We start from the raw sequence: 27,542 nt of genomic DNA, 5'->3' as shown, positions 1-27,542 counted from the left end.
TGTTAAGGCTGTGGACTCGAGCCTGAGTCCTTGGGTTCAAATCACAGCCCCTCCACTCTCTTGTCTGGGACCCCAGCTCATCACTTAGCCTCTCTAGCCTCAGTGTTCTCATCCATAAAATGGGTACAGTAGTAGTACTGTAGTAGTAGGGGCTTCCCAGGTGACTCAGTGGTAAAGAATCCACCTGCAGTGCAGGAGACACAGGAGACTCAGGTTTGATCCCTGGGTCAGGAAGATCCCCTGGAGGAGGAAATAGCCACCTACTCCAGCATTCTTGCCTGGAAAATCCCATGGACAGAGGAGCCTGGCAGGCTCTAGTCCTTAGGGTTGCAAAGTGTGGGATGTGACTGAGTGACTGAACACACACACACAGTAGTACTTACTTCATATGGTGAGTTATGTGGATCACTTGGACAGTAGTAATTAGCACACTAAGCCTTCTAATGTTAGCTTAGTATTATTATTATTACCATTATTATTATTACTGTGTCAACTGAATTGTGCTTCTGAGAAAATTTGGATTAATGTAATTATAAATAAAATCTATGTTAACATAGTTCCATGTAAATTAAAATTTTATGATGTATAACATATAAGAATTTTTTGGAAAAATTGTGAATGGATGGCTCTTGTGCTTTTATTTAAATGTTCACAAGTCAAGGTCCTTTTGGTGGGGGGGGGATAGCTTTATTGAGACAGATCCACATGCCACATTCACCCCTTGCAAGAGCACAGATCTACCTGCCTGTGTTTTGAGAGGGAGCCCTTCTTCAATGGTTCTAGAATCCTCCATCCCTGCCTCCCAGCCTTCCGGGGGCTTCCAGGCTTGATTCCCGGTGCAGTGAGGATATCCCTGGTGCAGAACAAAGGAGGCGCGTGTCTATTTAGTTTCTTTTCAGGACAGGGAGGTCCTGGGAGGACACGGCTGGGGATGTGTGGTGTGACCCTCGTTGTCCTGCTTGCCTCTGCAGAGCACCTGAAGGAGCGCCTGGCCACCGAGCTGGCGGGGTTGCCCAAGGTCCGCCTGATCCGCGCCAACAAGAGGGAGGGCCTGGTGCGAGCACGGCTGCTAGGGGCCTCCGTGGCCAAGGGTGACGTGTTGACTTTTCTGGACTGCCACTGCGAGTGCCATGAGGGGTGGCTGGAGCCGCTGCTGCAGAGGTGCGTCTGTGGGTGGTGGGGTCCCCGACAAACTGGCATGGGAGGTAGGGGTGCTGGGCTCAGATGCTCCTTGGCCAAAGCCTGGCGTGGAGGGGATGTGTCCTCCCATGTGGAGGGGATGTGTCCTCCCATGTGGAGGGGATGTCCTGGGGCTATAGAGGCGGTTAAGTTAGTTAATATATAGCCAGCACTTAGAACATACCAGTAGATAAGAGGCCCCAGATGAGTGTTTGCTTTTATTACTGCTTATTTTACACATTTATTGTAGAAAACTTAGTATGATCAACCAAGAAAAAAAGTCACATAGAATTGTATTCCTAGAGAATATGTTTTGATGTATTTCCTTCAAGCCAGCTGTCTTATCCATTACACCCAGTACCAACAATGCCTAGGGCCCACCTGTGAAACTTTAAGGGACCCCCCAAAAAATTGTGATAATTTCTTTTAAAATCAGAATGGAAAGTGAATATCACAATAATGAATATAGCCTGGTTTGTCTTTATACCTATAATATAGTCATAAAATATGGGCATCCCTTGTAGCTCAGTTGGTAAAGAATCTACCTGCAATGCAGGAGACCTGGGTTTGATTGCTGGGTTGGGAAGATCCCCTGGAGAAGGAAATGGCAACCCACTCCAGTATTCTTGGCTGGAGAATCCCATGGACAGAGGAGCTTGGCAGGGTATAGTCCATGGGGTCGCAAGAGTCGGACACGACTTAGCGACTAAACCACCACCACCACCATAGTCATAAAATATTATTTTTAATATCTATTTTTATGGAGTCATGAAAGCATAAATACAACCACAGCTTCAACGCCATTTCTCCTGCTGTCCCACAGCCTCTTACGGCTCACCCTCGGCTGACTTTTGTTCTCTTCTCTTCCCTGTTTCCCTCCCTATTCTACTGATTCTGCATCAGGAGCTGAGCTGGCAAGCTCTGAGCTCCTCCAGGTACAAGAGGAATGTCTAGGGAGGGGCAGGTTCTCTGCTTGGTCCCCACTGTGGGGAGTGGGTAGAGGGCTGGAAGATCAGAGTTTGTGCATTTGGAAAACTACTTTCCCCTGGCCCCCAGTGCTTGGTTGCCAAGATCTATCTGGAAGAGCTGGGGACCCCCTCGCCTTCCTTCCTGCATGAGACCAGGCTCTGCTGTGACACTTCTGCCATCCTGGACCTTTGATGCCTCATTCTCCTCGCTCAGCTCTAGTGGGCTTCAGCAGCAGCAAGGACTCAGGGTTCCTCAGGCTAGTGCTAGAATCTTGAGATCACTTAAAACATAGTGACAGCTGGGTGCTCCCTCTGGAATCTGGCCTAATGGGTTCACCCTTCCCTCCTGCCTGCACGTTGCCTACAGAGGGCCACCTCTAGTCCTACCTAAAATCATAGGCGGGGTGTATGCTTTTCCCCTTCAGCTGATGCATAAATGCCATCTGGAATTCCATTCCACTCCACTCCACCCTTTGGAGAGAGTGAGGTGGCATTCCACATAATCACATCTTTGTTCCATACCTGGAGTCAGGGGGGATTCTCCCCTGGTTACCCATTAGAAATAGCTGGGGAACTTTAAAAAGTCCTGGTCCTGTAGCAGACTATTTGGATCTGAATTTCTGGGGTGGTTCCTGGCCTTCTGGATGTTTCAAAAGCTCCCAGGGAATTGGGTATGCCTCAGAGTTGAGACACTGGACTGTAGACTGTCCCTCAGGTATGGTCTCAGCCAGGCACAGTAATCCCTTCCCTTTAGGGGCTTTTGAAAGTGGAAGATGTTCTTGGTTGTCACATTAATGAGGTTGTGCTCCTGGCATCTTATGAGCTGCTGTTGGTATCTGGGGCAGAAGCATTCTTTGCTGTGTAGGACTGGACTGTGGGATGTTTGGTATCCCTGGTCCTTGGCTCCCAAGATGCCAGGAAGCAGTTAAGCAGTAACTGCTACAACTGGGCCAGCACATTCTCTAACCGTGATTTAGAATCCTTTATTCCAATACTGGCTCCCCCTAGTTTTCCCTTTCTTGTAGAAATTAGACTACCCCTGGTTCCAACCTGCTGGGTGCAAGTCACAGGTTTATGGTTTATAGGTGTTAGATTCTAGAGAACTGCCCCCAAAATATGATCCAGAGAAATCTAATGTTCACATGTGGTCCAGTTCATGCTTCCTGGTGTGCTGTCAGATGCAAAGAAACACAGTCTGGAAGCCTGCTGAAAGATGGCTGGGCTTGTAAGAGTGATTGTGGAGAGAATCACTGAAGCCTATGCACAGGCTGATGGCTGCAACAAGAAATATCACATTTTCCATTATATGTAACATTTAGTCCCAAAGAAGACTAAAAGAAAAGTTTAGCTGTAGTTCCAGGTTCTCTGCCAGCCTCTTACAAATGTTCTGTTAGGGAGTCCACGTTAACCCTCCAAGTATGTATTATTGTTTCAGAGGCAACAGGCTCTGAGTGGTTAGGTGACAACACTAATGTCACACAGCAAATAAGGGGCAGGATTAAAATTTATTTGCTAGTTCCAAAGCAGACCCTTTGGTCTGGGTGCATCTCTGTTCATAAGGAAATAATTATTTCTTGACTTTAAGATGTTTCATTGTGATTACAGGAAGAAATTGCTTACAGTCTTGAGAAACTGAAAGTCTGCTTTCTGTTTTAAAAGTTAGCTTGGATTTTGACATTGTGACTTTCATAGAAGGATTCAAGTTTAACCAGAATATCTTTAGACGGAATCAGACTATTAAAGCTATAGCACTTTACATATCAGGGCTAGAATCCTTGTGCCTGCCCCGCATCTGCCCAGCACCCCCATGATGTTCACCTGCCGGGGCCGACCTGGCTGTAGACACCTGGAATAAGGGAAGCAAGCCTTTCTCACACAGGTGTTCCTCCTTTCGGTGGAAGGCTGAGGAGACTCAATTCTCAGGCTTCCTGGTGGTCCTCCTGCTGCCCGTACATGGTAGAATGTCAGAGTGTTCTGGTTGTTTCCAGGATCCATGAAAAGGAGTCGGCAGTGGTGTGCCCTGTGATTGATGTCATTGACTGGAACACCTTCGAGTACCTGGGGAATGCTGGGGAGCCCCAGATCGGCGGTTTTGACTGGCGGCTGGTGTTCACGTGGCACATGGTTCCTGAAAAGGAGAGGATCCGCATGCGGTCCCCCATCGATGTCATCAGGTCGGGGGCTACTTCTTTGAGTGCCTCACTGCATCTGGCTAACTTGTCAGTGAAGGCCCTCGGGAGGGATAGTTAGCTGTTGCCTCTCTTTTCATTTTCCAGAGTATTTGTTTATTTTTGATAAAAATCTTTGCTATACATGTGGATTTATATTGTTATAGTTTAATCATTTTGGTAAGTATGCATAACATAAAATTTACCTTTTAACCATTTTTAAATGCACAGTTCACTAGCATCACACACATTCACAGTATTGTACAACCATCACCTCTATATATTTCCAGAACTTTTCCATCACCCAATGTTGTTGTTGTTTAGTTGCTAAGTCATGTCTGACACTTTGTGACCCATAGACTGTAGCCTGCCAGGCTCCTTTGTCCATGGGATTTCCCAGGAAAGAATACTGGAGTGGATTACCATTTCCTTCTCTGGGGGAATCTTCCCAACCCAGGGATTGAACCTGGGTCTCCTGCTTGGCAGGTGGGTTCTTTACCACTGCCCCGCCTGGGAAGTCCTGTTTAGAAACTCTGAACTCATGAAGCAATACCTCACTTTCCTCCCCTCCTCCAACCCCTGTTAAGTCACCATCTCTGGATTTCCCTATTTTATGCACCTCATATGAGTAGAATCACACAATATTCATCCTTTGGTGTCCTGTTTCTTTTCCTTAAGGAGTTTTCTGGGCAGTGCCACCCAGCCTGGCTCCTGCCGTCCTCTCAGACCTTGCTCTCTCACTGCTTATCTCTCTCTGTTGTCTGTGCTCCTAGAAGTTCAAGGGTTTCTCTCACCCTTAGGCCTGTGGTCATGCTCCTGTCTTGTCGGAAAATCAGTCATTCCTCTTCTGGGCTAACTCCCCTTTGTTCTGCAGACCATGCCTCCTCTGAGAAACTCAGCCCTGCCTACCTCCCTCCCCATCTCATGGCTTCTGTATTTCCACAGGGTCCCGGGTTGACCTTAGTCACCCGCAGAGTTCTGTGTTGCCTAGTGAGATGTCCATGAGCTTCCCCAGGGCAGGGGCTATGGGGCAGGGGCTGTGGGGGACATCCAGCTGCTGGCCCATCTTAGCTCCAGGCAGAGAGCGTGAACTCGGGGTGTGCTTGTGTGAGTGAATGGACTTAAGGTTTGTGGTAGAAACCAGCTGTGATGATTTCCTGCTGCTCACCTCGAATTATGGTTCACATGCTTCTAGATCTCCAACGATGGCTGGTGGGCTGTTTGCTGTGAGTAAGAAATACTTTGAATACCTGGGGTCTTATGATATAGGAATGGAAGTTTGGGGTGGAGAAAACCTCGAATTCTCCTTTAGGGTAAGTACTCCAGCCTTCTGTTCCTACTTGTTCTTAACCTGTTTTTTTTTTTTTTTTTTTTTTGTCCCTCTCTGGGAATGATGGCTTTGGTAGGAGAGCCTGGTGGACTTTTCCTCTATATTGGCAGTTTATCCAATAATCCTGGAAGAATACAATGGCACACTCATCCTGTAAATACTCTTGAAATACACATTTGATAGATTTGGGGCTGCTAAAGTTCTTGGAAGTCACCTAGTTCTTTTACTCTACTGAGGGGAGGGATGGCAGGTGGAGGGGGAAGTGACTGGCCCAAGATCACTCAAAGAGCGCGTGACAGACACTGCGCTTAAACACAGGCGCCTGCCTCCTGAGCCCATGTTTTGGAGCCTTGATTTGCTTGGCTGCTTGATAAAGTAGCCTCTTTATTTGGCACATGCTTGCTAAATCACTTCAGTTGTGTCCGACTCTTTGCGACCCCATGAACTGTAGCCCACCAGGCTCCTCTGTCCATGGGATTCTCCCAGCAAGAATACTGGAGTGGGTTGCCATTTTCTTCGCCATTTATTGGGCACAGTGACTTTCAAACTTTGACATCTATAAGATTTGTTAGGGAAACTTGTTAAAAAGGCAGATTCATAGGCATGGTCTCTGGAAAGTCAGATTTGATAGACTTACGGTAGGGACTGGATGTCTGCATTTTGTAACAAGCCCATACACTGATTCTGCTGTGTGTGATACACAGATGCCCCTTTGGGAAAGCTTTAGCATTCTGGTAGATTTCCTAGTTAACTGAATCTTGCATTTTAAGTATCAAAACCTTATGTCGATGTTTGTGCTTTTAAATGGAAAATTTTCAAATTGAAGAATATCTTATATGGTCTGCTGCTTTAAAAGAATTAATAAATAACACTTTGGCCCTCCACTGAAGACTCAAACCTGCCCCCCATTATAAGCATCAGATGGCAACCCACTCCAGTACTCTTGCCTGGAAAATCCCATGGACAGAGGAGCCTGATAGGCTACAGTCCATGGGGTCGCGAAGAGTCGGACACGACTGAGTGACTTCACTTAGACTTTTCACTTTCATGCATTGGAGAAGGAAATGGCAACCCACTCCAGTGTTCTTGCCTGAAGAATCCCAGGGACAGAGGAACCTGGTGGGCTGCCGTCTATGGGGTCGCACATAGTCGGACACAACTGACGTGACTTAGCAGCAGCAGCAGCTATCTTTGGTCATATGTCCATGAAAGGGCTCCAGAGGGCTGTGTGCTGAGTTTTGGGGTGTGCTTTTAACAGTCTTTCTGCCTCTTCCCTAGGTGTCAGGCTGCTCTGCCTGCCTCTAGAAGCCCTTCCTTTCCCCCTTCCAAACCTCTCTTCTTACTTGCTGCTTTCCTATCTTCTGTGGCTAGGAGACCAGGTAATCAGCATGTGCTTTACCTAATAAATAAGTGAGTTCCCAGTGAGGCCTACTGTGGGTGCTCCTAGGCGTCAAGTGCATGAGCCTTCGTGCATGAGCCTTCGTGCATGGATTCTGGGGTCTGGGTTCCGATGGCTTATTTGTCTTTGGGGCTCCTTTCTTGCTCTTTGACTGCATCCTGGGTCCTGACTATTCTGGGGAAGTGGCCACCTGCCTCATGGAGGGTGAGGTCTTGGCAGTGTTCACCATGGCCTCTATGTGCCCAGCCTCCTTACTGTAGGCATTGTGGACCAGCAGCTCACTCCCTGCTCAGCCCCATCACCCCACCTCCTCCCCACTCTGTGCACAGATCTGGCAGTGCGGGGGGACCCTGGAGATACACCCGTGTTCGCACGTTGGCCACGTTTTCCCCAGGCAAGCTCCCTACTCCCGCAACAAGGCCCTGGCCAACAGTGTCCGTGCAGCTGAAGTGTGGATGGATGAATTTAAAGAGCTCTACTACCATCGCAATCCCCAGGCCCGCCTGGTGAGTCCCCCCTGTACACCCACACTCCTTCTGGCTGTATCCAAACAAAAGCAGCTGATTCTGGCCTCCTACTGTGGTAGATCTGGTTCCAGAAATAGAGACGAAATTGGGTGCTCACAACCCAAGAGGAAAACTGTATTCCTTCACTTATAAGAAACAACAGACAGTTAATTCTCACTCCTTACCATAATTAACGCTCCATATAGTCACTGAACCACAATCACTGAATTTGGGACTCACTACTTAGCCATTGATCATGAGGGAAATACAGGATTAGGTTACTGTAGACCTCTTGCAGGTACACATCAACTGATCAACACATAACTTGGTTTTATGTGTGCTTCTGTTTAAACAGTCTGTTTAATGTATACTGTTGATTGGTTGCATTGAGCTCACACCCAGGTGAATCTCATTCGACACACCTCTTTTCTCCCTCCAACACATCACAGCCGCCTTGTACTAGGCACACTGTATAGCACTAACTACTCTTGGGGGCCATTTTAAACAGTGAAATCACCAACACAGTAAGGAACAGGCTGAAAACCATGGTGCTAAGTAGTACACAGGACACTTGCTTTCAGGACGAGAGCTGAGATATAACCTCAACTGGGAATGTGCACGCTGGGGGACCCTCATGTCTGAGAAGGACCATAAAAGTGTGAAGACACCACAAGTATTGATTTTAGTGTTAAAAATAACATTTTATCAGAGAGCCCCACTGCCACTAACGGGCCGCCCTCTGCACATGCCAAGACGGGGCTCCCACTGACCTGTCTTCATGTAACTAAGGGGCCACGTGGCAAGATAAAAAAGTTGGCTCCAAGGCCTTTTTCCTGGCCACTTGATGTACATTTCTTCTTGTGCATCTTTACAGCAGTCCTTCCGAGTAACTTGGAGATTTTCATTTTGTAGATGAGAAAACTGGAGTTCAGAGAGAGGGTGATTTAAGGAACTTGCCCAGGGGCTTGTAGCAGATGTGGGAAGAACTGGGTCCACCCCAGCGGCACTCTCTCTGCTCTGCGGAGCCCTGTGGACACTCGCTTTGACCTCCACTGTGGCCTTTCTCTGCCTCTGGGCTACATGGTCACTGCTTCCTCTGTCTTGCCCAAGGCTGCGGGGTAGAAATATCCGCTCTTCCCTGTCACCCGTTCTAAAACCCACAGATCAATCCCTCTTTCTGAGGGTTCCCAAAGAATAATATGTTAGAAGGAGGGGCACTCAGGTACCTTTTGTCTGAATGCCCAGTGGCAGAGTTGAAGTGGATATTTGGTTGAAGATGAGGTCACAGTGACTCTCATTGAAAAATGAACTTCTGGAAAACAAGGAGAAATGTGAAATTTTATTCAGACTTTTTCCTTATTGTTACCATTTTATTAAATATTTTAACTTGTCAAATTTTAATCATTTAACAGCGTAACACAGCGACAGTCCTATCTCTGCACTCAGCATTGCTCTCATGGTTGTACATTTGCTGTGCTAAATAGATGCTTGCTTTATTTGATTATTCAAAAATTCGTAATCATTGGTTTTATTCATAAAACAAGTATTTATCATTGTAGCATTTTGCTCTTACTATTGGAAGAATATATTTAGACTTGAATAGATTGGGCACGTAAGAAAGTTTTCATTCATAATTACCTCTAGAATACTTAGCTTTGTTTAGAAGTGAGTGTCCAGGTATTGGTGGTAAAACTATCAGAACACCATGACATACGTGTGCTACTGACATGCTGCTGGTCTGTGACCGCAGGGGGCCAGGAGTGCCGGTGCAGCCCCTGGATTCAGCTCCTGACCCATCAGCAGGGGCTTTGTGTCCTTCCTTCCTGCACCTGGCCACTGCTCCCTGCAGCAAGAGCACCCGGGGATGTCGTTGTTTGAGCAACAGTATCTCCTGCTGGGGTGCTGCCACTATGTCTGTTTCTTATCCTCTCTGTCCTGTGCAGGCTCTGCACACAATAGGTGCTCAATAAAGGCTTACTGGGTGAATGAAAGGCTTTAATGTGGCTTTCAGGGGCTCACCATTTTGTCCTTTTCTCAGGAGCCCTTTGGGGACGTGACAGAGAGGAGACAGCTCCGTGCAAGACTTGGGTGTAAGGACTTCAAGTGGTTCTTGAATACCGTGTATCCAGAGCTGCACGTGCCCGAGGACAGGCCTGGCTTCTTTGGGATGGTGAGCGAGGTGGGCCTGTGCTGGGCAATGTGCTTCTGGCCTCCAGGAGTGACCTGGCCTCCTGAGTGACCAACCCTGGAAAAAAAGACCCCTTTGTGGGGACCGCTGACTTCTCTCATATGCGTCCCCCTTCTCATCCAGTGTCCTTCTTTCTCCCCTTGAGTGTCTGGGCCTCAGGTCCAGAATGTCAGCACTGGAAGCATCTCACAGTTGGTGAGTACAGCCTTCTGTTTTACAGATGGAAACTGGGGATCAGTTGGTGTTTCCAAGTCTTTTTTTTAACTAACTCCTTATCACATGACTTCAAATCTCAGTAACTGGACCAGTTACTAATTCCCAACTCAGGGATCCACAAAAGCCATAGAAAGGAAGAGGAGTCACTTCTGTTATTTCAAAAAACCTAGAAGAAATATTGGTGGGATGAGGTCAATTCAAGTGTCCAGCACCTTTGGCTTTTGCTTGGAACTCCACCAACTTAGGGAGCCCTCCTGTGCTCTGTGGTGTTCATCAGAAGAGCTAGTGTTCCATTCTGCAAGTTTTGATATCTGCAAAGCAGGGAATTTTCAGTTTTCATTATAAAAATGTTCAAACATGCAGAAACGCAGAGAGAGTGATATAGTGAACTCTGTCCCTGAGATTCTGCATTTACTGAGATGTTGCCTCTTCCCTTTCCTCTGCTCTGCCCTCCCACTGACAGTGTGACCCTGAATAAAGGTAAAGATTCCTTTGCAGCTCTATTTATAGAATATATTTCACTAAGGAGGTGTAGGCAAACACACTATGCTCTAAAGTCATTCAAAATCATTCTTTAAGTCTATCACCAACTTGATAGAGTTAGCTTAATTAATCTAAGTTTTAATCTTTAGGGGTTTCTCCCTTTTCTTCTTAGTTTTGTTTGTTTTTTTTTTCTTTCTTTCTTTCTTTCCAGACTCTTTTGAGTGTAGGGAACTCATCTGAGGTTGAGGTCCTTTGGAGGTCAAGAGTGCCAACTTGGCTTCATAACATTTGAGTTCTTCTAAACCTAAGATGCCCTGATTATTCACCTATCCTGTTCCCAGGTTCCTTCACAAAGTTAAGGGACCTCAAGAACATGGAGGTCTCTGTTTTATGAGCCAGTGGATTATGGATTCCTTCTTTCTATATGGCTGAGTCTTAGTCCCAGAACCAAGCTAGACAAAGGTGGACAAGGGCCAGGGCCAGAGTGGAGTTCAGAAGCCAGTGAAGGTTCTTTGAAAGTGAAAGTGTTAGTCAGTCAATCGTGTCCACTCCTTGCAACCTCATGGACTGTGTAGCCCACTAGGCTCCTCTGTCCATGGGATTCTACAGGCAAGACTACTGGAGTGGGTTGCCATTTCCCTCTCCAGGGGATCTTCCTGACCCAGCAATGGAACCTGGGTCTCCTGCATTGCAGGCAGATTCTTTACCAACTGAGCCACCAGGGAAGGTTCCTTAAACCCTGCAGAAAGGGCTTTGGAAGGTACTTGATGCTAGGAACAATTTAAGGTGGAAGGAGAAGGGGACGACAGAGGACGAAATGTTTGGATGGCATCACCGACTTAATGGACATGAGTTTGAGTAAACTCCAGGAGCTGGTGATGGACAGGGAGGCCTGGCATGCTGCAGTCCATGGGGTTGCAAAGAGTCAGACATGACTGAGAGACTGAACTGAACTGAGTCTCTTTCTGGAGGCTCCTGGAAGGGAGGTTGGAGCATGGAACCTTCCAAGGCTTTTTGCTCTTAGAATAAATTAAAGGGATTTAGATCCAAAAGTACCTTAGAGATGACCTTAGATTAGAGAATATTGAGTGATAGAGCACTGGACTTGAGTCTGAGGTCCTGGATTCAAGGCTCAGGTGTCTCCACTTATGTGTTGTATGACCTGTGTGCAAACCATTGGCTCTGTATTATACTGTCCTTGTACTCTACAGTGGTGGACTTCTGATCTGAGAAGTGCCAGGTCTTTTAACTGGGGTATCCTTTGAAGATAATGTAATATCAGGAACTCCTTGGTACACAGGGCTTCCCAGGTGGTTTTAGTGGTAAAGAACCCACCTGCCAGTGCAGGAGACCCAAGAAATGCAGTTCGAGCCCTGGGTCGGGAAGTAGTGAATGGCAACCCACTCCCGTATTCTTGCCTGTAAAATTCCATGGGCAGAGGAGACTGGTGGGCCTAGTCCTTAGGGTCGCAAGAGTCGGACAGGACTGAGCACACACTTGGTGCATATGTGAGGTGACAACCCAGCTATGTTGGACTAGTAAAGCAATAAGGCTGCGCTAATGAGACATGAAGCAGTGTGAGCTCTCAGGCCATAAAGAGTTCATCTCTGCTCCTCAAATATATCTTCCTAAAATGTGTGTGAATCATATGATATCACTTATATATGGAATCTAAAAAAAATTATATAAATGAACCTATTTACAAAACAGAAATAGAGTCACAGATGTAGAAAACAAACTTGTGGTTACAAGTAGGAAGAGCAGGGTAGAGGATAAATTGGGAGATTGGGATTGACATATACATACTATTATATATACATAAATAGATAACTAATAAGAACCTACTATATAGCACAGGGAACTCTGCTCAGTACTCTGTAATGACCTATGAGGGACTAGAAACTAAGAAAGATTGACTAGATGCATATGTGTGACTGATTCACTTTGCTGTGCAGCAGAAGCTAACACAGCAGTGTAAATTAACTATACTCCAGGAAAGGTTAATTTTAAAACATGGGGGTTATGATTCCTGCCTATGGTATAGAACAGGAAAGACGTTTAAAACTAGAAATGGAAGGGGCTTTTAGCTCTGAGACTGGTTCTTCAGGCAGCCACTGCTCTCACTCCATTTACCTGCCTTCACAGCCCTGGGTGGAATCTGTTGTGTATAAACCTGGACCAAATGCCACCTTTATGTTTTGCTTAGCTCCAGAACAAAGGACTGAAAGATTACTGCTTTGACTATAACCCTCCCAACGAGCACGAGATCACAGGACACCAGGTCATTCTGTACCGCTGTCATGGGATGGGTCAGAACCAGGTAGGGGCTGCTGCTTTAACGGCTTGACCTTCTCAGGCTGAAGGACAATGGACAGCGGGAGGCCCTGTGCTCAAGGGACCATCGGTGTGGGCCTTTAAAGAGGGAGATGAGGGGAAATCTGTGTGGTTTTAAAACATTTATATGTGATTTCTTGTTATAAAGGTAATATGTACTCATCATAGAACATTTAGGAAATATAAAAAGTAGAAGCAAGTAGTAAATGACAAGACCCAGAATGACCACCATTATAATTAAGATATATTTACTTCCCATCTTTTTTAATGCATGACCTTGGGATTATGTATTTTAAATGGTTGTTGTAATATCTGCATGTTTTATAGTCTATCGTGTCCATTACTTAATCATACTTTTCATGTGTCGTTAAGACATCCTTTGAGAACATCATCCATAACAGCCTCTTGCTAGTCCTTTGTGTGACTGTATTAATTACTGTTGAGGTAATCAATTCCTTCCTCCCTGTTTTTGTAATTATAAATAACCCTGCTGCTAACATCTTTGGTCACAAAGAAAAAACGAAGGAAAGCAGATCTGCATTTCAGATGACTTATTCAGAATTAAATCTTACATGGAATTATAGGATTTGATATCTAGTGCCACACTGCAAAACCATTTTTGGGGCAGTTTCCTCAGTCAGGGCCCAGGTGGATATGTCTGGATTAAGTGCTGAACTGCAGGCTGGGCAGGGGAGCAAGACCTGGAAGGTCTGAGAACCGGAGCAGGACCATGGCCTGGCAGGCACACTGCCAGGGCGGGTCCAGGGAGGATGCAGGAGAGAGCAAAGCGTTGGCTCTAGACATTCACAGCCTGCTGTCCCAAGTAAAATGTGAGATACTGGAGACGAAGGATGGGCATTCAGATTTTGCTCTAACCTGGAGTCACTCCAATTCCGTTTGAATATTAGGCCCCATTATGGTTAACAGTAAACTTTCATAATTCAGACCCCTACAGCCTTAAATTTTTCAGGTTCTTCAACCCCTTTTAGAACAGTACTCTTCAAAGGTGGTACGATCAGCATCACCTGAGAGCTTAGAAATCCAGATTCCCAGACCCACCCCATCTCTCCCCAGCCCACCTCTAGTCTTGACTGGTTTTCAAGGGAGATTCGTTTGAGAAGCACTACTCCGTGTGCCCTGGGAACCTGTCACCTGTGTCAGAATCTCCTGGAAGCAAGGGGGTGGAGCGGGGCCGATGGGCAGCCGCGTGTCTTGTTAGAAGTGTGAAAGTGCAGCTTCTTCGGCCCCATCTCAGACAGAGGGAACCCTCGTTTCCTCTTTGGGACCAGGACCCTGAATCAGCATTTTCCCTAGGCACCTAGGGTAAGAAAACCATTGCTCTGAAGAGCAAGTCCTCCCATTAGCCGTCCTTCGTCTGCTGTGTATAGCACTTTGTGGTCTCCGAGGCATGGTTGCATCCATTTTATTTCGGGGGAAGGAGGAGGAAAGGACTGAAGAAAAGGAGGGGAAGTGGCTGGTCAAGGGCACAGAGAGCCCTCAAGGGCTGGAACCAGTCTATATTCTTTCCTGCCATTCTGCACCAGCCCGGGGTTAGGCACAGCAGGTGCAGGTTGACCCGGGCCATCCCCCACCTCATGCTCTTGCAAACGAGAAGGGCCCCTCCATTCACACTGGCTACACGCCTCTCCAGAGGTGTACGGGGTGCTCCGGGGACGCAGGCTGGTGTGAGGACCCCGGCACTCATGTCCCAGTAACCCCAGGTTCTCCTTCCTCTCTCTAAAGATTGCCCTCTTTGCACGTCAGAGGCTAACTGGTGCATGTTGGCTACTCCATTTCTAGTTTTTCGAATACACATCCCAGAATGAAATACGCTACAACACCCACCAGCCAGAAGGCTGCGTGGCAGTGGTGGAAGGAACAGACGTCCTCATCATGCATCTGTGTGAGAACAGCACCCCAGAGGACCAGAAGTTCATCCTTCAGGAGGTAGGCGACCCATCTCACGCCTTCCTTCTGTGGCTCGCCATCCCGTGGACTGCAGAGGGGGTTGTGGAGGTGAAGTGAGTCCCTAGTGCGTCTCAGGGATGCGGCCCCTACAGGAGACCAGGCACTTCCCAGTGAACCTGAGGCGTCCCACAGCATCCAGCACCGGTACCACTTCCCTTCTTTCCTCCCTGTCCACTCCCTGCCAGTTTTCCTGTCCCTGTTACACCTTGAGCTGGGGCTGACTGGAATAGGAAGAGGCGCTGTCCCCAGTGCATTTGGAGATTACTTGGGGTTCAGATGAATGAAACAAACCACCAAGTGTAAGGACATGAGATTAGGCCCACGTTTAAGCCACTCCTGTTGTCTAAGGCTCATCTTTCCCAGCTCTAAGTGGGGATGATAATCGAAGCCTTATCCACCTCTGGTGAATAGATGTGCAGCCAGAAAGAGTCTTTGGAGGCTGTAAAGCTCTACATTGTTAACTTGTGGTGCAATAACCAAGGAAACCTCTCTGATGGAGTTGGTTCTCCATCAGAAGAGTCACTGCCAGTTTGGAACTGGGTGTTATTTCAGGTCTGAGAGGCACTACCTCTTACACATTTGTAAGAAACTCACAGTGGGACTCATCCATCAGTCATATCTGGTGACTCACTAAAAAGCACTCGAGGACATAAATCCGAAGAAAATAATTCAAAAGAATGAATTAGTTCACTTTTATCTCCACGAAGAGCTTTCATTCCCAGCCTGGCCCCAGGGATGGAAAGATCCATCTGTACTACTTATAAATGAATTAATTCTAAGTATAATTAGAAGTTAGAATATGTTTTGTTGTAGAAGGTGTTACGATCAGCAATGAAATTCTCAGGTTTCCTGGAAAAGCCAGGCATTATAGTGCTATATGATACAAAAAATAATAGGGAAAATATTTCTGTAAACCCCCAAAGTTTTGCTTTTCCCTTCTTTCTTCCAATAGGAAGCCATTGTAAGACCTCAAAAAAGAGTAATGCAAGGTAGAAATCATGAAATTGGTTTGAAATGCCATTAAAATTTTATCTTAAAAATCTTAAATTTCAGTGAAAGTTAGTTTCTTTAGAGAGGTGTGAAGAAGGATGCCTTATTTGTTTACTTTCACATCATTCTGAAGGCAACCTGTGAACACTTTTAAGGGCTTTCCAGATTAATATTATTGAGCTTACAACAGAGAGAGATAGAGGGAAAGATAAACTCCAGAAACTGGGGAGAGACTTGGAAAGTTAGCTCAGCAACAGTTGGGGAAAAAGAGAGATGGAGAGGACTTAGAGAGGGTCATTGTCCTTTGGGGTTTGGAAATTGGCATAGTTTGCAGGCCCTACTTCCTCTCTGGCGACCTGTCTCCTCACCCAGCTGGTCTGTGGCTGAGCTGGGACTAAAGCCAAGTTCCCTCATTCTCCACTTAAATACAGGAGAAAGAGGCCTCCAGAGACCTAAGAGAAGCAGAAGAGATTAATAAAGGACCTTTGGACCTGATCACTCTGAAGGAAAAGAACATCAGTAGGGGTGAGATAGGGTCCTGATCCAGGTGGTGCAGCGATAAAGAATCCGCCTGTCAGTTCAGGAGATGCAAGAGGCACGGATTCAGTCTCTGGGTTGAGAAGATCCCCTGGAGCAGGAGATGGCAACCCACTCCAGTATTTTGGCCTGGGAAATCCCGTGGACAGAGGAGCCTGATGGGCTACAGTCCACAGGGTTGCAAAGAGTAAGAGGGAGGAGATATAAGGTCTGACTGATCCCAGAACAGCCAGCAGGTGGCACCATCGGCCCTGATGGTAGAGTCGAGGACCCCCTGAAGAGCTCCCGGCACTGGCAAGCGTGACACACGCCTCCACACGCCTCTTCAGTGTGCACAGACGGTCGTGGGCTGCCTTCATACCTGCAGACACTTACTGCTCAATAAGTGTTTCTGCAATGATAAAAATCACCCTGAGCACTTAACACATTTCAAGGAAACGGTGCTTTCTCAGGAATTGCTTGTAATTCTCTTGAACGCGCAATGTGTATTATCTTTTGTAGGATGGTTCTCTGTTTCATGTACAGTCCAAGAAATGCATTCAGGCTGAGAGGAAGGACTTGAGTGACAGTTTTGTACCACTCTTACGAGACTGTACCAACTCGGATCATCAGAAATGGTTCTTCAGGGAACAAATTGTGTGAAGTGTCACCGAACGATGGAGCCCGTCAGAGTAGATGGGGAACCCTGGACTGTATTTAACAGACACTTAGCTGAGCACAGAGACAGACCCACCGAACACTTGGCTGCTCTTCTTTTTATAAGGAAATCATTTTGTGATTTGTGAAAGGAATGTTGGTTTTAGTAAAAATGTGAATAACAATTCGTATTGATTTTGAAAACAAAATTGTTCCCAAATACCCTGTTTTCAAAGGGTAGTCACAAAATGTTAACTCTTGGTATTTAAAGAATTAAAAACTTTAACTATTTTTCTATCAGGATGTATTTTCTACTGTCATGTCTTTTTATTCCCCATAGCAAAAAGGTAAATATTTTATTTTCATATTTGAAAGGATCCCCAGATATGAATGTCTGCTTGGAGAATAGACTCATGTAATGTACTTTGCATAAACTGACAATACCTTTAACTTTGGGTTAGATTTTTCTCAGTATAAGTGTGTGGACACTGGGAACATATTGATTCCTTCAGGTCCTTGAGATAATCTACATTTATTTAAGAATGCTCCTTGGTTATGTGTTGCTGCCATAGTCAACACTGCTGTTAAAGTTTATGTTAGCCAAAGAGAACTAACCAAAGCTGAAATTTCAAGGGAACAGTTTGACATAGTGGGCTAATATGAACTTCTACCACACAGAGTGGGCTTCTGGCAATGCCTAACCGCGGTATGGATGGCTACTTTTAGCAGCCACCAGGATGACTTTAAAACATGTTTATATCATTTTTAATTTTTATCACCCATTAGTGTCAGGGAGAAATTTAATGCTGTTTGTGAAATTCAGTTTTCAAATTTGTTCATTAATAATAATTGGTCATTGAAATCCATATTGGATTTTGCGCTGCAGCAACTGCTACAGTTTCTCTTCATAATTATGATTTGTGAGCAATTTCAGATCTCTTGATATTCTGAGATCTTGTCATCCTGATGAAGTCAAGAGGAGTGATTTTTTTTTTTTAAAAAAAAAGCAAGAGCATTGCTAATCTTTGTTTTTGCAATCAGGCAGATGTGAGAGATGAAGACACATGTCTTCAACTGATGAAAAAGCATCAACTTTCAACTTTTGTCTCAGGCTCTTTCTCACATGTTTCCCTCTGAGAGATCCAGTTTACCAGTTAACCAGGAACAAATCCAGCTGACCTGGCTTGGATCAATCTGATGCATCTTAAACCACTCTGAACTTCACTTCATCTGTGAAATGAGAATAATGAAAGCAAGCTTGTGCAGTAGTTGCAAGGAGTAAATAACATAGAACAGGTTAGGACTTAGCTTAGTCCCTGGCGTACAGTACGAGTTCATTAAGTTTCCATTTTCACAAATGCACTTTATAAAATGTGAAGCACAATAAATATCAGTAGGAGTTTATTAAAAAATAAGTATTAAATAATTTAGTTATTTTATCTTTACAGGATTAAATAGCTCCTCAGCAGGCAGGAATACAGGATGAGCTCCTCCCAGCACAGCTCAGTTCTCCTGTAAATGTAATAATGCCGTGGAGCCAAAGCTTCCTTCCTCCACTGGGGTAACTTATAAAACAGGGGAGATGCCCTCTCAGCCTGTAATGGAGGTGAGAAGTCTTGCCCTGCACCCTCTCCCCCGCTTCCTGCAGTGTCAGTCCGAGCTCCACTGAAGGGGAGTCAACCCCTCCCAAGGTGTAGGAAGACAGTTCAGGCAGACAGAAAATGAATGCCAGTCAAACTCATCATGAGTGCTGGGAGGCTACACAAGTGTTTGTGTGTGTGTTCACTGGGCACTGATGGTAATTAGCTTTGCTTGAAAAGTCATCCCTGTTACTCTTGCCAGCAGCTCCTACTTGGTAATTTTTAGGGTGGAAGAACTAATGAAAATATTCAGGGTGTCAAGAAAACTATTTTCACAGACTGGAAAACAGTTTTCAGTATTTTTAGGATAGTTGCCTTGTCTAATGGATGAGGAGTCTCAGCCTGGGTAGGTCTCCGCCTGCCCCGCTGAAAGGTGTGAATTGGCCTCTAGTCCTGGTTGTGGAGTCAGGATTCTGGGGGCCAGCCCCAGTGGGGGTAGGTTGTTTCACCTGCTAGCACTCGTTTCCTCATTTGCATAATAGGGAGAACAATGTCCTCTGTTAAGTTCTCAGTTATATTTTTAAGTTACATTTTTAGTGCTTGCCCTAAGGGATTACATTATGCTTCCTGGATTTATTGCGTCTTCTTCACTCTTAATATTATGTTAATTCCCATAAAATTTGGCAAATTTGTAGCAGTATTGCTCCTATCTCCTCCCTTGTGCTATTATGGAGCTTATGCTATTATAAACTCATTAACAGAGTGGTTTGCCTATTGTTTTAGTAAGACCAAAGAAAAGAAAAAATATATATGTACAAAATACACACAGTCTTTAATGTTTACCCACATAATGTGCCATACTCCATGCTCTTCATTTCTTCCTATAAATCTGAGTAACCTTCTGGTACAATTTTCTTTCAGTATAAGGCCTCTCTTTGGTATTTCATCTAGGATAGATATGTTAGCAATAAATTCTCTGTTTTTGTTTATTTGGGAATGATTTTATTCTGATTTCAATTTTTGAAAGATAGTTTACCTGGATATAGAATGCTAGCCAACAGATTTTTTTCTTTCAGCGCTATGAATTTGGGATGTCACCACTGTTTTGGATGAGAGATCATCCATTAATCATTTTGCTATCTGTATGTGATGAGTCATTTTTCTCTTGCTGCTTTTAAGATTTTCTCCTTGTCTTTCAGCAGTTTAAGATATGTCTAAATGTGGTTTGTATTTATTGTACTTAGAATTCATTGAGCTTGGAAAGTAATGTTTTAAAAAATAAATTTGGGAAGTTTTTAGCCATTATTTCTTCAAACATTTTTTCTGCCCGTCTGTTCTTCAAATTGGGTAATTTCTGTCTTTAAATTCATTGATTTCTTCTGCCAACTCAAAAGTGCTCTTGAGCTTATGTAGTTATTTTATTTCAATTATTTTTCAAATCTGAATATCCATTTGGTTCTTTTTGGTAGTGTCTGTTACTGTGTTGAGATTTCCTAAATATTGACTTATTGTTAGCATGTTTTCCTTTAGTTCTTTAATTTTAGTTTTTTTAATTATTTGAATATACTTTTAATAGTTGCTTTGACACCTTTGTAACTTAGCAACTTAAAACATTAAATGTGTTACTTTACAGTTTTAGCAGTTCACATTGTCCCCAATAATTCACATCCTTTCTACATGAAAAATACATTCATTCCCTCCCAAGGTTTCCAGGAGTCTCATCTTATTACAGTATGACTTCAAAGTCCGTATTTCTATCATCTAAATCTAAATCTCATCAGAAAAAAGTCTAAAGTCTAAATCAGGTTCAGGTCCTGGTGTGGCTCCTGGGACACAATTGCAGCTACTGGGACACAATTGCTCTCCATCTATGGACTTGTTATACTGAAGAGGCCATTTATCCACCCCAACACTCCTGACATACAGTGATGGGAAGGAATAGGATAATGTTTATAGATATTCTGACTCAAAAAAAGGAAATGAAAGTCAAAAGGAAACATAGGTCCATAATGGTTTTGAAATCAGGTACGTGTTTGACTTTTCTTGATTCAGTTTCAAGACCTGGGAATAATCCTTGGGGGCTCTTGGCTCTTTCTTCTGGGGATGTGGTTCCACCTTCTTGTCATCCTTCCTATTTTATGACAAGTAACACATCTGCAGTGGAGTAGTTTTCTGAGCCTGTTTCTTGCCAGTAGAATTTTGGGTGTCCAGCCGTCTCTTTCTATTTTCTTTTCCTCTCTTCCGTTTGGTCCAAGCTGGCAGTATTTCTGCTGAGATAATCCCCAAGAACTTGGTGAGTCTTGCGTGGATTCACTGCTTTTCACTCCACGTGACAGAAGCCACATCCACAGATCGTTTCAAATAAATCCCCTTTTTCTCTTGGCCTCCTATTTAGCTGGCTGAGCGATAATGACGTTAAGCTTCCTGGATGCCCCCAGTTTAGTCGAGAAGACCCATGACGTGCACACACTCTTAATCTCTTAAAAAGGTCCTTTGTGTGACTGTGACCTTTTGATGTGTCTGAGGTCTTAACGAAAGATTATACAGTCACATACTCTGCCTTTTCTCTGTGCCACATTTTCAGCAGCCATTCTGACTTTTAGCATCTTTTGCCAACTGGAGAGGCTGAAAATTTTCCTAAATAATTCAGTCCTGCTTAATTTTTGTGTTATGACTTCCCGTCTCTCTCTCTCCTCTTGCACTTTACCATAAGCAGCAGGAAGAAACCAGGCAGCATCTTCAGCGCTTCTTGGAGATCTCCTTAGCTACAGAACTAGGTTCCCTTAGCTATCTAATCAGGTTCATCTCAAAAATCCTTCATAACTGCCAGAGACAATCTGCTAAACTTTCTGCCACTGTATAATAAGGCTCTTTCCCCACTTTCTAGTAACTGTTTCTCACTTCCTTCATAACCTTCAGCAGCAATGTCCTCAACATTTATATTTCTACTAACAGTCTCTTCAAGGAAATTTAAGCTTTCTGTGGCTCAGAGGTTAAAGTGTCTGCCTGGAATACGGGAGGCCTGGGTTCGATCCCTGGGTCGGGAAGATCCCCTGGAGAAGGAAATGGCAACCCACTCCAGTACTCTTGCCTGGAGAATCCCATGGAGGGAGATGCCTGGTAGGCTACAGTCCATGGGGTCGCAAAGAGTCGGACACGACTGAGCAACTTTACTTACTTATTACTTATCCTGTCCTGCAGAATTCCTCCAGCTTCCTCCTACTGCCCTGTTCTAAAGCTGCTCCTACATTTTAGGTGTTTATTATAATACATCTCACTTCCAGGTGCCAAAATCTGTGTTAGTTTTCTATTGCTATGTAATGGATTGCCACAAGCAGAGTGGCTTAAAACAGCATAATTTATTGTCTCCCTGTTCCTGTAGGTTATAGTCTGGGCATGGCTTAGCTGAGTTCTCTGCTCTGGGTCTCACTGGATGAAATCAAAAGTGTTGACCAGGGCTGCTGTCTCAGCCAGGACTGGGGCTCTTCTTCCAAACACAGTTTGTTGGCAGAATTCAAGTCCTCGAGGTTGTAGGACTGAGAACCTCAGCTTCTAGAGGTCACCTGCCGAGAGATTGTCCTGCTGGCTTTGAAGAAATCAGCTGTCATGTCATGATCTGCCATGTGGTTAGGACCTGAGATGGCCTCTGGGAGCTCAGAATGGTTGAGTTTTGAATTTTGAATTTCTGGAAGCAGAGACTCATCAGTATGGTTATTCCATTAATAACAATGTAGACAGTGCAAGTGCATTTGAAACTCTGGTTCAGGGATGCCCATATCAGGTGCCTACTTACCATTCCAGGAGGTTTGTTTTTGAAAACTTGTAAAAATTCCCAAGAACCTAAACCTTCATTGCATGATAGTCTTCTTAAGTGTCAGTTGGGAAGGATCTGTTTTATTTATATGGGTCAATTCTGAATGTATATTAAAGTTAAATTTCCTGTCCTGACTAGCTTCCCTTTTCTCTTCCTGTTAAAGCAGTGCTTTTCAAAATTTCATGTTCTGGGAATCCCTTGGCATCTTGTCAAAAGGTAGATTCAGATTCAGTAGGTCTGGGATGGACTTTGAGATTCTGCATTTCTCACAAGCACCCAGATGATGCCAGTGCTGTTGGTCTGTGGATCAAATTTTAAGTAGCAAGTTATTCAGGAGAGAATAAGAAGGTCCTGGTTGGCTGGTCACTGGTGTCTGTTCTCACGCGCACACTAGGTGGGGGTGTCAGCTCAGGAAATACAATGCCTTAGTTGTGGACATGTCTGTTGGTCTAAAAAAAATCCTCCTATCTTGGGTCCATGGGATGCAGACCTGGATGGCACCCAGAGATCATTCTGTGCCCAGTGTACCTGATGGAGTAGGGAACGAGGCCCATGAGGGAAGGGCTTTGCATGAGATCACATAGCAAGTTAGGGACAGCATTTTCTTTGTCAGTACTTTTCATTCTATATAGTAATCAGTGTTCTAAATTTGGCCTGGGTGTGTTTTTCTTAAAGTGTAAAATTGGTACTCTTAAACCTTGTATCTTCAAATATTGGCTTTGCTAAATTAAATTTTAAAGGAAAGTTAGTTTCCTATCTTGATAAGAACTTCTACAGACCTTGCTGCATGGTTTCTTGTATCATAGCCACAATGTTTATTTAGCAAGTAGAGTTGGAAATATTAGCCTTTTACAGTCTCCTAATATTTGTGAGAGTCAATGCACCACACATCAAATTTCTCACTTACATATAACTTCAGAGTTTCGTTTTCAAGAGCTTTATTTTGTTCATTCCTGTAAAGTCAACCGAATGAGGATTGCTGTCTCCTTTTCATCAGCAGTAGCTGCTGCTGAAAATAGTACCACCATGAGTTGGGCACTCTTCTAAGCACTTCATGAAATGAGCTAATTTAATGCTGAAAACACCCAGGGAGGTAGGTATTGGTCCTCCCCTTCACTCTTCCCGGCACCCCACCACCCTCAATTTAAAAGTGAGGACACAGGCTCAGGGAGTGTGGGAAACTTGTCTACGGTCACACAGCTAATCAGTGGCAGCGCTAGAATTGACCCAGGAGAAGGAAACGGCAACCCACTCCAGTGTTCTTGCCTGGAGAATCCCAGGGATGGGGGAGCCTGGTGGGCTGCCGGCTATGGGGTTGCACAGAGTCGGACACAACTGAAGTGACTTAGCAGCAGCAGCAGCAGCAGTCTTACTCCAAAAGCTCAGTTGTAACTGCTGTGACCCAGTGCCTCCTGAAAGGGAGGGGAGGTGACTTGCCCAAGCCAGGCGGCTCATACGCCCTGGCCACAGCCCTCCCCTCACTCTTAGTCCAGTTACACCACACTGCCAGTCATGGCACGAAAATGAATGAAAGTCTGTGCTGCTTGGAAAGTACAGAGGTCACAGAAGAGCCGTGTCTCTGGGTAAGTGCCAAGTTGGGGACAGAACCAGGGACAGAGCCCCAGGCCCGGACTGGTTCCTCCAGGGGCCGCTGTCCAGGGGGAGCTCCGTTTTGCCCACACTCACACTCTGCCCAGTTTCTCTTTAAAACAAGGCAAAAATGGGAAGGCGGGACTTGCGGAGGTCCGGGGCGAGGGGGGGGGGGGTGGCAGGAGGGGGGGGCAGGAGGCGGGGGCAGGAGGCGGGGAGCATTTCTTCAAGTTTCCCCTTTGAGATTCTTGCTGCAGAGCCAGGAGGCCCAAAGTACATGGCCAGATCCACAAGTTGCCCCATCCAGCACTTTGCTGTCTTTGGAGGATTTAAAGCCCATGGGACTGAGAGTTATGTCCCGTCTGCCATGTCATGATTGCTCTGTGAATCATCTCGAACCTTCTTTTACAAGGCAAAAGTCAGTGGAGCTGATTGCTCATCAGACTGTTAAGATGGTTATTTCAGTGTCCTAAAAAGAAATTGCAGATGGGTGTGACTGTTGGGCAGCTCTGGTTATTAACTCAAGAGTGATTGCAGAGCGCCACTGGATTCTGATTGCAAGCTGTTACAGAAGGAAGCAAGTTACTGGGTTATAGAATTTGCAGGGACTTTAAAAGTCATGTATTCAACTCCCTCCTAGGCAGGATTTCCTTTTCTTCTCCAGCCAGCCCTAGCTTGTCCACTGCCAGTGAGGGGATATGTCCCCCCCTTCACAGGCCATCCGTTGTGTTCTTGGATGACTCCTTATGAAGCTGAAATCTGCCTCTCTGTAGCTTCCTTATTACTCTGGACCCCCCCCTTGGAGGCCACCCAGTGTGTGTGCTCTCCCTGTCCCTCAGAGTCTCCAGGAGAGAGGTTATGTGTCTAAGTCTTCTCTGCTCCAGGCTGTCTGCCCTCCCTTCCTCAAACCATCGTTATGGGATGTGGTTTATACTGGAGTTCTGGGAGGGAGTGAAGATAGACGTTTGCCTTAAACCTGCTGCATTTAACTGAAGATCAAGGCTCCATTCCCTGGACTTCCCTGGTGGTCCAGTGGTTAAGAATCTGCCTAGCAGTGCAGGGGTAGGTGCCATCCCTGGTCGTGTAACTAAGATCCCACATGGTACAGAGAAACTAAGGCCATGCACAACTAGCGGGTCCGGGCACTGCAATGAGAGGTCCCACTTGACACAGTGAAGACCTGATACGGGTCTAAGACCTGGTATGGCCAAATAAATTAATAAAAATTTTAAAAAATAAAGCACTGCATCCCCCATCCCTTCAGAGAGGTCTAGTCTAGCTCAGGCTCCGCCACATCCTCTGAGGACAGTGAAATGAAACTAGTGGGACAGCAAGTGGGAGAGAAATGGTATAAGAGAAGCTCCATTTTCCGTAATAGGAAGTCGGTAATAATGGTCTGAAAAATCATGAGAAAACAGAGCTAACGTGTTATTTGAAATTCAGAGGCAAATACTGGAAGAAATTGCTGGAAATGTTGAGAGGAGGGACTGTCTTGAGAACCAGGTCTGTGTGGGGTTGGGGAGGAGCAAAATTGGGGACTACTGATTTGATTATAAACCTTGAGTACAATTAGGCTTTTTAAGCTAAGTACATGTACTTTAGCTAAGTATATTTATTGAAAATGATCTTTAAAAATTCTCCCAAATGGAGTCTGAGCCCAAAGTCTTTGTTAGTAGGAAAACAGTTGGGGACCTAGGTTTGTCTTTATTTAGCAGCATCTGTGTGTGTGTGTGTCCACAAAAGAGGTCAGGATATGTAGAAACATAGACCTGAATATAAATTCAGTCTGGTGAACTTGCCAGCTTTGTGACAAGTTACTTAACCTCTCTGAACCACAGTTCCTCATCTGTAAATAGAAGCAGTGCTAGGACCTAACTCTAGGGGGGCATGAGGATTAAATGAGATGAGGCAGGCGTAGGGCACTCTGAAGAATAGGGGCTCAGGGACCATTTCCTGGCCAAAGGTTTTTTGTTGCTCAAGCCCAGGGATATCCCTAGGACCAGAGAAGCTGTCAGAAAAAGTACGTATCTCAGCTCCCACCGGCAGAATGTTTGTTCTTCATGAAAGTCCTGGATTCAGGGCCTTGTGGCAGAACAAACAGGAGCCCTTGGTGGTCCCCAGACCTCCTTCCCTCTCCATCCTCAAGGATTTTAACTTTTTAACCCTTCTGTTGTAACAAGTTTATCTCCAGGAAAACTTTGAATCCAAAGCAGCAGGGGGTTGGGGATCACTTTAGTCCGATCTTTTTGCCATGGGGTGGGGGCAGTGGTCCTCAAGAGGGGCCAGGAAGGGGCCCCCAGGCCAGTTCCTCCTCTGTGCCTGCTAGTAGGGGACAGAAGCATGAGCCTTGGCTGCTCTGCAAAACCCTAGCAGGCCATGGGCTTCAGAAGGCTCGAGAGCTTGTCCCGAGATGGACTGGACTCAGCTCACTCCTTTTGGAACCAGAAACTGAAGCGAAATAAAACTGCCTTTTTCTGGGTAGGATTCTGGACAGTTCTGGGAACTGGTCTGCAGAACAAATTGATTTATGGGGATCCAGCTGTGAGGAGCTGTACAAAACAGGGATCAGAGGAGATACACTCCAGATGTGGCTTCATTAAGGGCAAGGGTGGAACAGTGGGGTTGAAAGACTTCTGAGGTCCACTGGGCCATGGAGACTTCAAGAAAGTATGGCCAAGGGCCCGTGGCTTCCAGCTGCTGATTTCAAGCTGAAAAACAGCCTACAACTCGTTCTGTCCAACCTCTCGAAACTACAAATGGGGACCCCAGGGCCCAGAGAGGGAAGGGGCTCGCCCAGCATCACACAGTAAGGAGAGACAAGGCTAGAACCAGATCCCACATCTGCTGCTGCCGGTTCCAACATCTGTCTCATCACCAGCCCCTTCCTTTTAGAATCCGGCCCAAGGTTGCTTTCTTAGTCAGAAGTTGAGGGAAGGCTTAATTCTGCCACACTCTGATGGTGAGTTGCCCAGAGAGGAGACCAGGCTGACACCAGTGCTGGCGGGGAGGAAGCTCCCTCCCCACCCCACTGGCTGCTGAGACCCTGGGCAACACCTTCCGTTGAAGCAGTTGGTCCCTGGGCTCTTGGATCTGGCCTCGGTGGTACGTTGTCAGGGGCCTCTTCCTCTGTCAGGTGTCAGGTTCCTTGAGGGTGAGGACGGGATCCCTTCCTGCTGCTTTGTCTAGGAATGGATTTCAGTTTTTTTGAAACTTGGAAATGAGATTCACATTTTCAGAGTCTCAGATCAGCCTGATCTCTTGTCCTACGTCATTCCTGACGTATCTCTTCTTTTTTTATGAAACGCTTAATTTTTTCCAGATTCAGTTCAGTTCAGTCGCTCAGTCGTGTCCAACTCTTTGTGACCTCATGAACTGCAGCACGCCAGGCCTCCCTGTCCATCACCAACTCCCGGAGTTCACCCAAACCCACGTCCATTGAGTCGGTGATGCCATCCAACCATCTCATCCTCTGTCGTCCCCTTCTCCTCCTGCCCCCAATCCCTCCCAGCATCAGAGTCTTTTCCAATGAGTCAACTCTTCACATCAGGTAGCCAAAGTATTGGAGTTTCAGCTTCAACATCAGTCCCTCCAATGAACACCCAGGACTGATCTCCTTGTAGTCCAAGGGACTCTCAAGAGTCTTCTCCAACACCACA

General features: G+C 45.6%; 1 protein-coding gene and 1 long non-coding RNA gene across 2 annotated transcripts in view; one reads left to right on the top strand and one right to left on the bottom strand.

Annotated features, from left to right (window-relative positions):
* The window catches only part of GALNT12 (polypeptide N-acetylgalactosaminyltransferase 12), a 35,005-nt gene extending 15,218 nt beyond the window's left edge, over nucleotides 1–19,787 (top strand). Inside the window, exons 3-10 of the mRNA XM_027964398.3 lie at nucleotides 972–1,161; nucleotides 4,136–4,321; nucleotides 5,511–5,628; nucleotides 7,374–7,550; nucleotides 9,589–9,720; nucleotides 12,644–12,757; nucleotides 14,572–14,718; nucleotides 16,768–19,787. Coding sequence (XP_027820199.1) covers nucleotides 972–1,161; nucleotides 4,136–4,321; nucleotides 5,511–5,628; nucleotides 7,374–7,550; nucleotides 9,589–9,720; nucleotides 12,644–12,757; nucleotides 14,572–14,718; nucleotides 16,768–16,908 — 1,205 coding nt within the window. The 3' untranslated portion in view covers nucleotides 16,909–19,787. The remainder of the gene's footprint in view (nucleotides 1–971; nucleotides 1,162–4,135; nucleotides 4,322–5,510; nucleotides 5,629–7,373; nucleotides 7,551–9,588; nucleotides 9,721–12,643; nucleotides 12,758–14,571; nucleotides 14,719–16,767) is intronic.
* Nucleotides 1–27,542, bottom strand: part of LOC132659160 (uncharacterized) — a 115,861-nt gene that overhangs the window by 14,790 nt on the left and 73,529 nt on the right. The window lies entirely within an intron of this gene.

The sequence above is a fragment of the Ovis aries genome, chromosome 2, assembly GCF_016772045.2.
Source record: "Ovis aries strain OAR_USU_Benz2616 breed Rambouillet chromosome 2, ARS-UI_Ramb_v3.0, whole genome shotgun sequence".
In the NCBI taxonomy this organism is placed as follows: Eukaryota; Metazoa; Chordata; class Mammalia; order Artiodactyla; family Bovidae; genus Ovis; species Ovis aries.
The sequence above is the reverse complement of the archived record's forward strand: the minus strand, read 5'-3'. Positions and strand labels throughout refer to the sequence as shown.